Raw genomic sequence first — 12265 nt, forward strand, 5'->3', positions numbered from 1 at the left:
GTCGGTGCCCCGCGGCGCAGCCCCGGGCCGGGAGGGGGCGCCGGCCGGCGGAAGCGGCGCGGGCGGAAGCGGCGCCGTTTCCAGGTAACGGCGGCGCGGCCGGGGCCGGTTCCGGTGGCGGGGCCGGTTCCGGGGCGATGAGCGGCGGGGCCGGTCGGCGGCGGCGGCGGCTGGTGCTACACGTGGACCTGAACAACACGGTGGTGGCGGCGGACGCGGTGTCGGGGCAGGGCCCGCGGGCGGCGCTCAACACCTTCCTCAGCACCGTCACCTGGGGCCGCGCCGGGGCCGCCGGTGAGCGCCGGGGCCTGCGGGGGCCGGGCGGCGGCGGCGGCGGTGGCGGCGGCTGAGCACCCTCCTCTCTTGCAGGCGAGTGGCAGTGGGCGAGCGACCGTCCCTCCCTGGGCCCCCCCTGCCCCGGAGCCCTCAGCTACTACAGCCGCCACGGCCGGGACCCGGCCTTCACCGAGGCGGGCCCGGGCCGGTGCTTCGGCGGCCTCCACGCCCGCCACCTGCAGCTGCTGGAGTGGCCGGGCCGGCCGCACGACGTCTTCTCGGTACAGGGGGAACCCAGCAAGAGCTACCACCTGATCCTGCCCGCCTTCTTCCGCCTCCTGGACACCCTGCACCGGGAAGGGAGGACGTTCGCCGTCATCTTCAGGAGCTTCGGCACAGACCTGCCCCGAGCCCTCCGGGCCGTCAGCTGCGCCCTGGCGGGGCAGCACCCCCAGTTCCCCACTCTGCGGGACGTGGTGGTGAGTGGCACTCCCGGGGCCTGGCGTGCTGGAGAAGGGCAGCCGGATGGCCTGCACGGAGCTCCCTGTGCCAGGTTGCTCTTGAGCTGCTTAGCTGGCCTGCTTTCCAAGGCACCAGCTTCTGTGGAGAGGAAACGCAGCCAGCCTCTTGGGATGAAGCTGTTAGCTGGGGGGGAGCACGTGTGCCTGTGGATCCTGCATGGGAAAGGTCTCCTCTTGGGGTATCCCAGGTCAGACAGAGCATTCCCTCTCCCGGAGAGGGGCCACCACAGCAGAGCGGGTCTCCCTGGCTCAGAGCCGATCGCAACCATGCTCTCCCCCCAGCAGCACACCGGGCAGGAACGCTGGGAACGAGCTTCAGAAGCTGCTTCAGTTGTTCCTCGGAGCATTGATGGGGAACAGAAGTTAAAATGGGGGCAGCGTGCAGCTAGGAGGTCATTCCTTTCCATCCCTGGGGAGGGGATGATTTTTGGTTGGGTGGGGTTCCATGCTTCCTCATGTCTTCTCCCCAGCACCATCCTCCCACCCTGCAGTGGTGGGGAATCTCCACCCTGCTGCTTGGTGTCTCTGCTAATGCACGAAACAACCTGTCTGCTTTGGAAACCTTTCCTCTCCTGGTTTCTGCCGTCCTGCAGCTCCCTGTGGACCTCAACCCTGGCCAGATACGCTGCAGCAAGCGAGAGGTGGTGCTGACAAGGGGAGCAGAGCGGCTGGCCACCCGGGAAGATGGAAGAAAGCTTTATGACTACTTCAGCTCCTTTGAGGGAATTGGAGGCTTCCAAGACCACTTTGACTGGTGAGAAACAGGGCACTGAGGAAGTAGATGGGGCATTTTCTTCTCTCCTGTGATTCTCTGAGCTTCTGCCGGTCTGGGATAGCTCCTAGTTTTGAGGTCTTTATGTTGCTGGGGCCCCTATCACTTATGTGTTCCCAGTTTTGCCTGTGGGCAGCCTGGTGGGGCTCTCGCATTTTTCCTGATGTCCACATCTCCTGGTGTACCTCCTGCTTTTCTCCAAACACCCCCTGGTTTGTCATCTTGCTACAAAATGGCTCTTTCCCAGGAGGCAGCAGCAGGCAGAGGGACAGGATGGTCTCCATCCCGCTTCCCTGGCTCAGACGTTGTTGCCCTGTGCCTGCAGTGCAGCCTGGCCTGCCTTTACCCAAGAGCTGTCGCCCTTTCCCTCCCCTGATTGCTCCTTGTCATGCTTGCTATTTCAGGTGGGCCAGAAATCAGTTCTCTTCCCGGGGTGGGAAGCCCCTATGGATTGACCCCCATGATCCCAGCATTCACCACATCTTCATCGATGACAACATCCGGCTGGACGATGAGGATACCATTGTTCATCCCCAGGTAGGTGGCTGAAGGCCCCTTCGGCGCCAGCTGCCTGTGCTGGGGGGTGTCCCCAGTGAGGTCAGGCACATTTTGTCCCCTTTGCATGAGCAGCGGCCTGCAAAAGGGGGATCAAGGTGCAGCCCCGGTGTCACTGCACCCCACACCACCAGTGTCGGTGGCAGCGATGCATGGGGCTGCCCACAGGGAGGGTGAGATCGGCCATCAGCAGAGAACAGCAGGTGCTGGCTGCCTGCTCTCACCACTGAGCGCCTCTGCTCCACTGGGGTGAGTCAGCCCTGCTCCCGGCAACAGCAGCAATGGTGGCAGGCCAGCCAGCCTTAGCATGCGGCCGTGGTTCATCTGTGGCACCGAATCGAAAGGCCAGTGTTTGTGGCAGAGCACGCTTGGAAAAAGTGAATGTTTATGCAGATAGAAATGTGCCTGGCAGTTGGACAACTGTCCATCCTTGAACAAGAGCTGCAGATACACAGGCAAGCCTGAACCCCTGCCTGTTTCCATCCAGGAGGAGACAGCTCGGGGGAGGGAAATGGTTGGCAGCATTTCCCAGGCAAGCCGGGGAGTGGCGAGGGATGGGATGCTCATGGATTTGTAGCTGGTGGCAGGAGTTGTTCCTGCCTGGAGCAGACCTGTCAGGAACAGGCTTTGGTCTGTGCCGTACCTAATTCAGGGGAGTTGCTGCGGACAGCTCTGCTGAGAGCCTGAGGCCCCTGTGCACAGCAGCTGTCTGCAGGAGCCGGAGCATGGCTCTTGCAGCTCCACCTGCTGCAGTTCAGCCTCAGGCTGTTTCCCTGATCAAGGAGTTCCTCCTTTCGCCATCTGTAGCGGGCATGGCTGGTCAGTCAGGCTGCTCGGCTTGTCTCAGGGCAGCTGTACAGCCAGCCCTAGGGCTCCCCCCACACCAGATCAGCCAGATAGGATCAAGTTATGATGGCAGCAGACCTTGCTGGGGTCTGGGCAGCAGCCGAGCATCTCGCCAGCAGGGCTTATCACTGCTGCCGGGACTTTGCTGTCCTGCAGCCAGGATCAGGAGGTTGGATGCCAGCTTCCCCTCCTCTTGCGTCACCAGCTCTGCAGGGCTGTCCCCGTGTCAGTGACGGTGACAGAGCAGCGCTGGGAAGGAAGCAGATTGCCAGGTGGCCTTAGGCAGAGCCATGGTAAAGATCGGAAGGTGAAGTCCCTCCTTTGCGACAGGCTGTGGCAGCCAAAGGAAGAGCTGTTGGCAGAGGTTTTCCTGGGGTCAGCTGCTCCACAGAGCCATTTTCTTCCAGCTGTGTGGCATGGCCTATTCCTTAGGGGAGTCCCAGCCCCATGTGTGACAAGCTGGTTCAGAGCCAAAGGCGCTTTCTGGGAGGGAGGGGAAATGTGGAGAAACTTCAATTTCTGTTGCTGGAGTGGAGATGGAAGTCCCTGCCCTCTGCCACCGACCCACAGCCAGCATGAAGGTGCCTGGCCAAGGAGGAGGGCAGGGTGCACCGCAGGGTGCGTGCGCTGCTGCCAGGCTCTGCACTCATGCTGGGCACAGCCCTGGCACTGCTGCTGGTGGAGGGTGCGAGTGCTTCTGTGCGCTGCTCTCTCCCCTCAGGTGTTTTCGGAGCGGGGCAGCAGCAGCCCCAGGCGTGCTCCCACCTCGGAGCTGTACAACGTTTGCTTGGTACAGAATGACCTGCTGGAGGCCATTGCCGACGAGGACTATTTCCTGCGCTGTGTGAGGAGGTGTGAGGAGAACTACGACCGCTACCTGGCCTGCATGGAGAAGGACACCCCGAGCCAGCGGTGGGATGGATAGTGATGCCACCCCGAGGGGCTCTGGACTGGGACAGCCCCTGTTTCCTGTTGCATGCAGGCAAAGTTCCGGGCCGGGCTCCTGCTTCAAGCTATCCCCTCTCCGATGTGTGACATGCCTTTTCAGTCCTACCAGGAGCCTCCGTGCCTGCGCACAAGCATCCTGGGAGCTTGTGTGACAGGATCCCTGGAGAAAACAGCCTTCCTTTCTTTGGCAGCGCTATGGGGAGCTGCCTGCTTCGCTGGAGCCCCTCTGCAGGCAGCACTGCCCGTTTTGCCTGCTCCTGTGTGAGGGCTGGGACTCATGGTGCCCCTCTGCTCACCAGGCAGGGCCCTCCTGCTGCGGCAGTAATATAAGCAGCCACAGAGTGTTCACGCCTCCCTTCCCGCTCCTGCACTGGTGGCTGGTGCGGAGCAGGTGCCAGGGTGAGTGCAGTGTTACCGGCAGCACGCCCAAGTGTCATTTGCACCGTGGTGTTCTCCTTGGCAGAGCTAGCGGTGCCGTGTCACTTCTGCCTGTTTTTAAAGCAAACCTTTTTAGCTCGTTTCTGGTGTGAGTTGCCTGCCTGCCTGTGGCTCTGCCTGTGCTGGTGGGTGGAAAGCACTTTTCTCGGCGTGTTCAGTTGCAGGGCTCAGCCAAGCAGGGACAAAAGTGACGGTAGAGGGTTTGGCACCCGTGTGTGCCTTCCTGACGCTGTTGAGAGACCCCGGCAAGGTCTTGCTCAGAGCGGGGCCGAGCTCACGCTCCGTCCCCGGCAGCCCGGCGGTGGTGACGGGCAAGGGGCTCCTCTTCACTGCAGGACGGTGGCTCCTCAGCTTTGTGAGCCCGGTGCCGGGGCGGCAGGGAGTGCAGAGTCGGGGGCCCCGCCGCCGGCTGCCACCGAGGGGGGGGGGGGTGTCTCTCCGGCCCCTCTTCCTGCGGCGGCTCCGTCCCGGCCGGGTGAACGGGGCAGGGGCACGGCGGGCCGGCGGTACCGAGGGCCCGGCGGGAGGACCGGGCGGAGGGGAGCGGGGCCCGGCGGGGGGGGGGGTCGGGGCGGGCGCGGCACCGCCCCCGCCAGCAGCGGGCGGGCCCGGCGCGGGCGGCGGCGCGGAGCGGCGGGGAGAGCGGCGGAGCGGGCGGAGAGGTGAGCGCGGCCGCGGTCCCTGCCCCGCTCCCGGTAGCGGGGCGGCGCCGGACGGGGAGCCCGGGCCCGGCGGAGCGGCGGTCCGGGGAGGCGGGTGTTGCGGGGCTGCGCCGGGGAGCGCCGGTGGGTGCGGGCTGGGCAGCGGGAGCCGCGGAGAACGGCGGTCCGGTGGTTGCGGGCTGCGCGCCGAGAGCAGGAGCTTCGGCGGGTCCGGGCTGTGCAGCGGGAGGCTCGGGGGGGGGGGTACGGGCCGTGCACCGGGAGCCCCGGTGGGCGCGGGCAGAGAGCCCCGGGGAGTGGGAGTCCCGGTGGGTGCAGGAGCCCCAGGGAGCAGGAGGAGCCCGGGGTGCGGGAACCTCGGGGAGCGGGAGCCGCGGTGGGCGCGGGCAGAGAGCAGGAGCACCGGGGAGTGGGAGCCCGGAGGGGGCGGGCAGGGAGTCCCGGGGTGCGGGGAGCCCCAGCGGGTGCGGGTGGGGAGCCCTGGGGAGTGGGAGCCCGGAGGGGGCGGGCAGGGAACCCCAGTGGGTGCAGGTGGGGAGCAGGGGGCTGTCGCACCGCCGAGGGGAGCTGGCTCGCTGGGGCCGGGGGGGGGGGGTGGCAGTGGGTGCCTGGGCGCTGACTTGGGTGCTCTCCCTGCAGGAGGCGGTGGGCAGAGCCGGGCCAGCGCTGAGCCGGGCCGGATGGGTGGCACGGCAGGGCCAGGGCCCGGGGACCCCCGGGGCGGCTGAGCCGGCCCATGGCGGCGGGCGCGGGCGCCTTTGCGTGGGCCGCCTTCCCCGCCATGCCCACGCGGCGCGTGTACTGCAGCGCCGTGCACCGCGACGGGCAGCTCTTCGTGCTGGGCGGCTGCGGGGGCGGCGGGCGAGCCCTGGGCACCGCCGAGGTGCTCGACCTCCCAACCCAGCGCTGGACCACGCTCCCAGCGCTGCCCACGCCGCGGGCCGGTGCCGCTGCCCTCGCCTTGGGCAAGCAGATCCTGGTGGTGGGCGGCGTGGACGTGGCGCAGAGTCCCGTCGCCTCCGTCGAGGTCTACCATGTGGATGAGGGCAAGTGGGAGAAGAAGGCGGCGCTGGCTCAGCCCTCTATGGGTATCTCAGCCGTGCAGAGAGGTGAGGGACGGGGATGGGGCTCGGCTGCAGGTACCCAGAGAAGCGGGGATGCAGGGGTTGGGGATGCTGAGATGGGATTTGAATCCTGCTGCCGCTTGGGATGCAGCACGAGGCTTTCACCCAGTAGCCAAACTTGCCACTTAATGGCAGGGTCCTACTCGTGCCCCAGCAGCCCTGTCGCAGCCCGGGGCTTGGTGATGTGGAGCCCCTCTGGGCACAAGAGCCTTCCCCAGCTGCCCTGGCTGGGAGCTGTGCCAGGGTGGCCAAGCACCCTGCTCCAGCCTGGCTCGGCGTGCTGCGCGTCAAACACATTGTGATTCCTGGCCAAACTTTGCTGAGCAGCCTCCGAGCCTTGGCTCAGCCGGGCAGCCCTCGTGCCAGGAGCCAGGGTTGGTCCCCATACGTGGTGCCCATGTCTGCTCCCTGTCTGAGGATGCCATGGCATGTCCCCAAGCTGCAGCAGGGTGGGCAGGGCAGAGGGGACGGCAGGGCAGCGGTGAGAGCGGGCAGGGGTGCTGTCTGCGCCGGGAGCGGGAGCAGGATTTGGCAGCATGGCTGTGTTGCCATGGTGTCTCCAGGGAGATGGTACTGCCGAGAATAATTAGAGCCGATGGCCTTGTGCTCCTCTCTGCGCCTGATGGATGGGGTGGAGAGGGGGGTGAGAGGGTCCCAGCGGGGTCGGGGCATTGCTGGGCTCAGGCCTGGCCGCACGCACCGTCCCCCGGCCACCCTGGAGCGGCAGCTGGCCATGGGGCTCGGCAGCGCCTGTGCTGCCTGCCCTGGAGGGCACAGGGACTCCCAGCCCCGCAGCACTGCCCACAGACCCCCAGCCTCACCGCAGCCTCTTTTGCAGATGGGGCCATCTACGCGCTGGGGGGAATGGGTGCGGACACCTCTCCCCAGGCACTGGTCCGTGTCTACGAGCCAGCGAAGGACCTCTGGCAGCCCCTGCCCTCTATGCCCACCCCCTGCTACGGGGCCTCCGCCTTCCTGCAGGGCAACAAGATCTTCGTCCTGGGTAGGTGCCACCGGGGAGAGCCGAGCGTCCCCCCGTGCCCCTGCCCTCTCCCTCCGCTGCCTCCCCGGACCAGGGAGTGACCTAGTGCACCCCAGGGTGGCTCTGTGCTGCCCTTCCACCCCAGCACTGCAGCCGGCGGGCGCCATCCTGCTTGCTGAGCCCACCGATGGTGCCAGCTCGGGGCACTGGCAGCCGCAGTGTCTCGTCTGTGTGCAGGGGGCCGGCAGGGCAAGCTGCCCGTCACCGCCTTTGAGGCCTTTGACCTGGAGACGAGGAGCTGGACGCGCTACCCCTGCATGCCCAGCCGCCGCGCCTTTGCTGCCTGTGCCATGGTCGATGGTGTTGTCTTCAGCCTGGGGGGGCTGCAGCAGCCGGGGCCCCACAACTTCTATTCCCGTCCCCACTTCGTCAACACCGTGGAGATGTTCGATCCTGCACAGGGTGAGCTCCATGTCCCTAGGTGGGGTGGGAGTGTCCCCTGTCGGTCCAGGATGCCTCCCTGGGTCTTTGGTGAGGGGTGTCCATGCCCGAGGGACATGGTTCATCCAGGCACTGAGCATCAGCTCCTTGCACCCGTGGCGAGTCCTGCCCTGTGCTCCCTGGCCCTGGGAGCCATTTGCCCGGGGGTGTCCTGGCCTCGGTGCGTGGAGAGGAGCCCCAGCAGGCGATGCTCGTACCCTTTCACCCCCAGGTGTGTGGAGCAAGCCGAGCCGTGCCATCCGCATGAGGGAGAAGAGAGCTGACTTTGTGGCCGGCTGCCTGGGAGGAAGAGTGGTGGCTGTGGGTGGCCTTGGTAATGCTGGGCGTAGGCACGTGGTTGTCTTCCCATCCCTGTCCTTTGTGGCACATCAGTGACCTGCGCAGCAGTGGGGAAGTCGGCTGTGTAAAACCGTAGGGCTACTGCAACACCGTCTGCAGCCGCGTCCCTCCTGTGCCCCCCAAGTGCTGGGGGGACCCTACTGCCCTGCCCCACAGGCTGCCCCCACTGAGCAGCTTGCCCCTTTCACCCCCCCAAGCCAGGCCTTCCCCAGCTCACGTGCAGCGTGCCGGGCTCACGGCCCACGTCGGCTCAGCCCCGCCGTGCGGGGCTGCAGCCCCTCATCCCTCTCCCGAGAGAGCTGGGGAAAGGTTAGTGCTGTCACTCAGCAGCGGGGATGCAGCGGGGAGGGCTGCCCCGGGGAGCCTGGCGCCAGCCAGCACCCCCAGCCCTGCAGCGAGGGCTGCCAGACCCCACCGAGATCGCCCGGGGCAAGCCGGACCTCCTGCCGCAGGGCAGGAAGAGGTGATGGGGAAGGTGAGCGGCGCTGGCTGGGTCCCTGTGGTGTGGCGTTGCTTCTGAGCCCTGCCATGGATGGTGCTGCCCTCCCTTCTGCCCCAGTGATGGCTGCGGGGTGCCGGCATGGGGGCAGAGCCAGCAGTGCGGCATCAGTGCCAGCTGCCCTCCCTGTGGGGATGCCGCTAATCCTCTTGTGCCCCTGCTAATTGCCTCAGGGGTCACAGACCCCCCCGCAGCCCAGGGCTTGGGGACTGGCCACCGCTGGGGGCTCAGGCTGGGGCATCAAAGGCATGTGAAGGGTGAAAGGCAGAGCCTGGGGTGCAGGGAGGGCTGTGGGGGGTCTGACACCATTCTGTCGTCCACAGGGAACCAGTCCTGTCCGCTGGACTCGGTGGAAGGGTTCAGCCTCTCGCAGAAGAAGTGGGAGCCGCTGCCCCCCATGCCCACCGGCCGCTGCTCCTGCTCCAGCTGCCCAGCACCCAGCTTGCTCTTCGTCATCGGCGGGGTGGCCCAGGGCCCCAGCGGCGCCGTCGAGGCTCTGTGCCTGCGCGAGGTGCCCTGAGCGGGGCCCCGGGGCCCAGCCCCGGCCATGCACCAAGTGCCTGAAGACGGGGACAGGGTGTGTAAGCACCCGTGCGTGCGGGTGACCCGGTTCCGGGGAGCTGCCGTCCTGTGACGCCAGGTGCCGGAGCAGCTCCAGTTTCTTGCCATGCTTCGGAAACCCCTGTCGGCTCCTGCACCGCTGTGGCAATGGAGCCGGGGCAAAATCCTGCCTGGCAGGAAGGCTGCGGCCAGTGGCGCGGAGGGAGCAGTGGCAGCAGGACTGTCGCTGGCCACGCTGCCCTGTCTGGCCCCGTCCGTGCTGTGGCATGTCCGTGCCATGTGTGTAGCAGTGAGTGCTGTGTCGTCGTAGACCCAGTCGATGTCTCATGTAGCACAGAGGTGCCCGGTAGCTCAGTGCCTAGGAGGTGACTTAGCACCTCGAATAAATGAAACACATGGAATTTTACCCCACTGGAGTTGTGTCGTCCTTGGTTATCCTGCTCCGGGCAGGGACATGCCACAGCCTGTCGGGAAACCCCCTCCCAAGGGAGAGCCTGGTGAGCCTTCCCTGGCCGGACCCCATGCTATGGGGCAGAGACATCTCTTGCTCCTTTCCCCACTGCCAGGGTGAGCGGAGCAATGCGATGTAGGGATCCGGCCCTCCTTTTGGAGAGGGAGAGCTGAGCAGTGGCTGCCCTGCCTTGGCACAGCCTTGCTCCTGCTTGGCCTCTCCTGTGGGCAAAGGGGCTGCAGCGGGTGAAGGCAGCAGCAGGAGAGGGGCTTTGTCAGAGGGAGACGGGGTGCGAGAGAGGGCAGGGAATGGAGAGGGCTGTCAGGATGCTGAGAAATAAGATGAGATGCCTAATGATGCTGGTGCACCTGGGCCCCATCCAGCACCACAGCCCTGTCTCAAAGGATTGAGTGTGGCTGGTGCTTGGGAGAGCTGGATTTGGCTGCGTCCAGCTCTCCCAGGCAGGAACACCGCCTTTCCCACTGGGAAGGGAAGGTAAGGTCTGTTACCGGTGGTGTCTGTGGGTGACATTTAAGGGTGTACAGTGAGACTGGTGGGGGCATGACCCCCCCAATTGCCTGGTGCTGTGGGCTCGCCTGAGCCTCATTGGTCTTGGCTCCATGCAGAGTCACGCAGCCTAAAGCAGAGAGCGGCGGTAGCAGATGCAGACGAGGGATTCGATCTTTCACTGATATCACATTAGAAAGATCTCGCAGGTCCAGGTAAATATCAAGCACAGATGCCTGACCTTTCGGAAAAGATAGCCAGCGTGATGCTCGGATGCGTAGCAGGGCCAGAGAGATGGGAAGATGAATCCCAGCAGAGTGTGGCAGCATCCGGCCCACTGCTGGGGCAGGCTGCGCTGTCTGCCGGGGGCGTCACAGCGTGGGGAAAGTTGGAAATTATTTGGAAAAGAGCATTCTGTGCTGGTTTTGGCTGGGATAGAGTTAATTTTCTTCATAGCAGCTGGTATGGGACTATGTTTTGGATTTGTGCTGAAAAGAATGTTGATAATACAGGGATGTTTTCGTTACTGCTGAGCAGTGCTTACCCAGAGTCAAGGCCTTTTCTGCTTCTCTCACCACCCCACCAGCGAGGAGGCTGGGGGTGCACAAGGAGTAGGGAGGAGATGCAGCCGGGACAGCTGACCCCAACTGACCCAAGGGATATTCCAGCCCATATGGCATCATGTTCAGCATGTAAAGTTGGGGGAAGAAGAAGGAAGGGGGGGACGTTGGGAGCAATGATGTTTGTCTTCCCAAGTAACTATTATGTGTGATGGAACCCTGCTTTTCTGGAGATGTCTGAACACCTGCCTGCCAATGGGAAGTGGTGAATGAATTCCTTGTTTTGCTTTGCTTGTGTGCGTGGCTTTTGCTTTACCTGTTAAACTGCCTTTATCTCAGCCCACGAGTTTTCTCACTTTTGCTCTTTCAATTGTCTCCCCGTCCCACCAGGGGGGAGTGAGTGAGTGGGTGTGCGGTGCTTAGCTGCCGGCTGGGGTTAAACCATAACACAGTCGCCAGATGTTTTCAGTGTCGTTGCCCCATCACCTCCACTGCCTACCCAGTGCAGTGACTGTGGGGTCCATCCCTACGTCCTGCATGGCCGTTTGCCTGTGTTTTGGGCGGAACATCCTGGGATACCTGGGCTGGCGGTACCTCGGATGAAGCCATCCCTGCATCCACCTCTGGAGTTGCCATAGAAACCACCACTGTGCCAGAGCCAGCATCAACAGGGAGCCCCGAATTAGTGATTGAGCCGTACCTCAGGAACGGGGGGGATGCACCAGCAGCCAGAGAAGGTTAGTGGCTCATGCTGTGGTGGGGGGGATGGACAGAAGGACCCCCTCCTCTGAGCGTGATGTGGCTCCAGCCTTCTCCTATGAATATTGCAGCAGCGCCCCATTTTCACAGCGCTTCCTGACCTGTGCTTAGCTCCAGTGGGCTTTTCCTTCCTGGGGTCCTGGGAGGTGACAGACCCCTCGGTGCCACCTCGGTACCTCTCCCCAGCCTGCCAGCCCTTTCCAGAAGCCACCAAGGCATGTAATAACTTCAGTCTCACCAAAACTTTAGTCATGGGGGATCCTAAATCACAGAACTGCATTGGAAATGCAGACCTGATTAATAAGCTTTTCCCGCAGGAACATTGCATGGATGGGATAAATCAGACGCTGAGTCACAGGCAAATTGACATCCCTGCATGCCAACTTCGCAGCTTTCCCTGCTGACGATGGGGTGCCCAGTGCTGCTTTTTCCAAATTCAAGGTAATGCTGGCTGCAAGAGCCGGGAGATGCTGGAGGGGGAAGCTATGGCTCGGGAGCCCTTTGCCATTGCGGTGTTTCCAGCAGTGGGGCCAACGGTCCCTGCCCTGCAAGAGATTTGCCGCTTTCTTGGCAGCACCTTGCCTCATGAACATGATTGCCAGGCACGTCGACCCACTGCAGTGCCGTTTGGCTTGGCTCGTCCACCCAAAGTGAACAGAAATCCATGACCTCTCCTAAAAGTGTGGATTTCTGATTCTTTTCTATCTCCGCTTTTAGGCACAGGACCAGGATCCCATGCGAATGAGGGGAGAGGACCAGCCAGGACAATGGCCAAGGACATCTTGGGGTGGATGGAGAGATCTTCAGGCAAAGCGATGATGGTCCTGACTACCCTTGGATACCGACATGTTATTAACTGAAGAGCTCCTGTGAGTTTCTAACAAAATGCGCTATGAAGAAAAAGAAGTTGAGGGACGTACCAAATATACTGCTGTCTATCTCCTGGCAGCTTCTGCTAATTTTT

At 63.7% G+C, this 12265-nt stretch overlaps 2 protein-coding genes across 4 annotated transcripts; both read left to right on the top strand.

Moving 5' to 3' along the window:
* Positions 1-94: 94 nt before the first annotated feature.
* Positions 95-4431, top strand: LOC142042589 (uncharacterized). The gene is made up of 5 exons (XM_075052670.1): positions 95-294; positions 370-755; positions 1391-1551; positions 1974-2106; positions 3692-4431. The coding sequence occupies exons 1-5, from the start codon at positions 138-140 to the stop codon at positions 3893-3895; spliced, it is 1041 nt and encodes a 346-aa protein (XP_074908771.1). The 5' UTR covers positions 95-137; the 3' UTR covers positions 3896-4431.
* Positions 4432-4967: 536 nt separating this feature from the next.
* Positions 4968-9425, top strand: KLHDC8B (kelch domain containing 8B). 3 transcript variants are annotated; one of them, XM_075052587.1, is made up of 6 exons: positions 4968-5018; positions 5658-6127; positions 6981-7145; positions 7362-7586; positions 7837-7938; positions 8787-9425. In XM_075052587.1, exons 2-6 carry the CDS (start codon positions 5755-5757, stop codon positions 8981-8983), a joined length of 1062 nt encoding a protein of 353 aa, XP_074908688.1. In that variant the 5' UTR covers positions 4968-5018; positions 5658-5754; the 3' UTR covers positions 8984-9425. The 3 variants fall into 3 exon arrangements, with proteins under 3 accessions (XP_074908688.1, XP_074908690.1, XP_074908689.1); XM_075052589.1 differs by having other exon boundaries at positions 4996-5018; positions 5661-6127; XM_075052588.1 differs by lacking the exon at positions 4968-5018 and adding an exon at positions 5046-5141.
* Positions 9426-12265: the final 2840 nt, after the last annotated feature.

The sequence above is a fragment of the Buteo buteo genome, chromosome 21, assembly GCF_964188355.1.
Source record: "Buteo buteo chromosome 21, bButBut1.hap1.1, whole genome shotgun sequence".
Taxonomy (NCBI): Eukaryota; Metazoa; Chordata; class Aves; order Accipitriformes; family Accipitridae; genus Buteo; species Buteo buteo.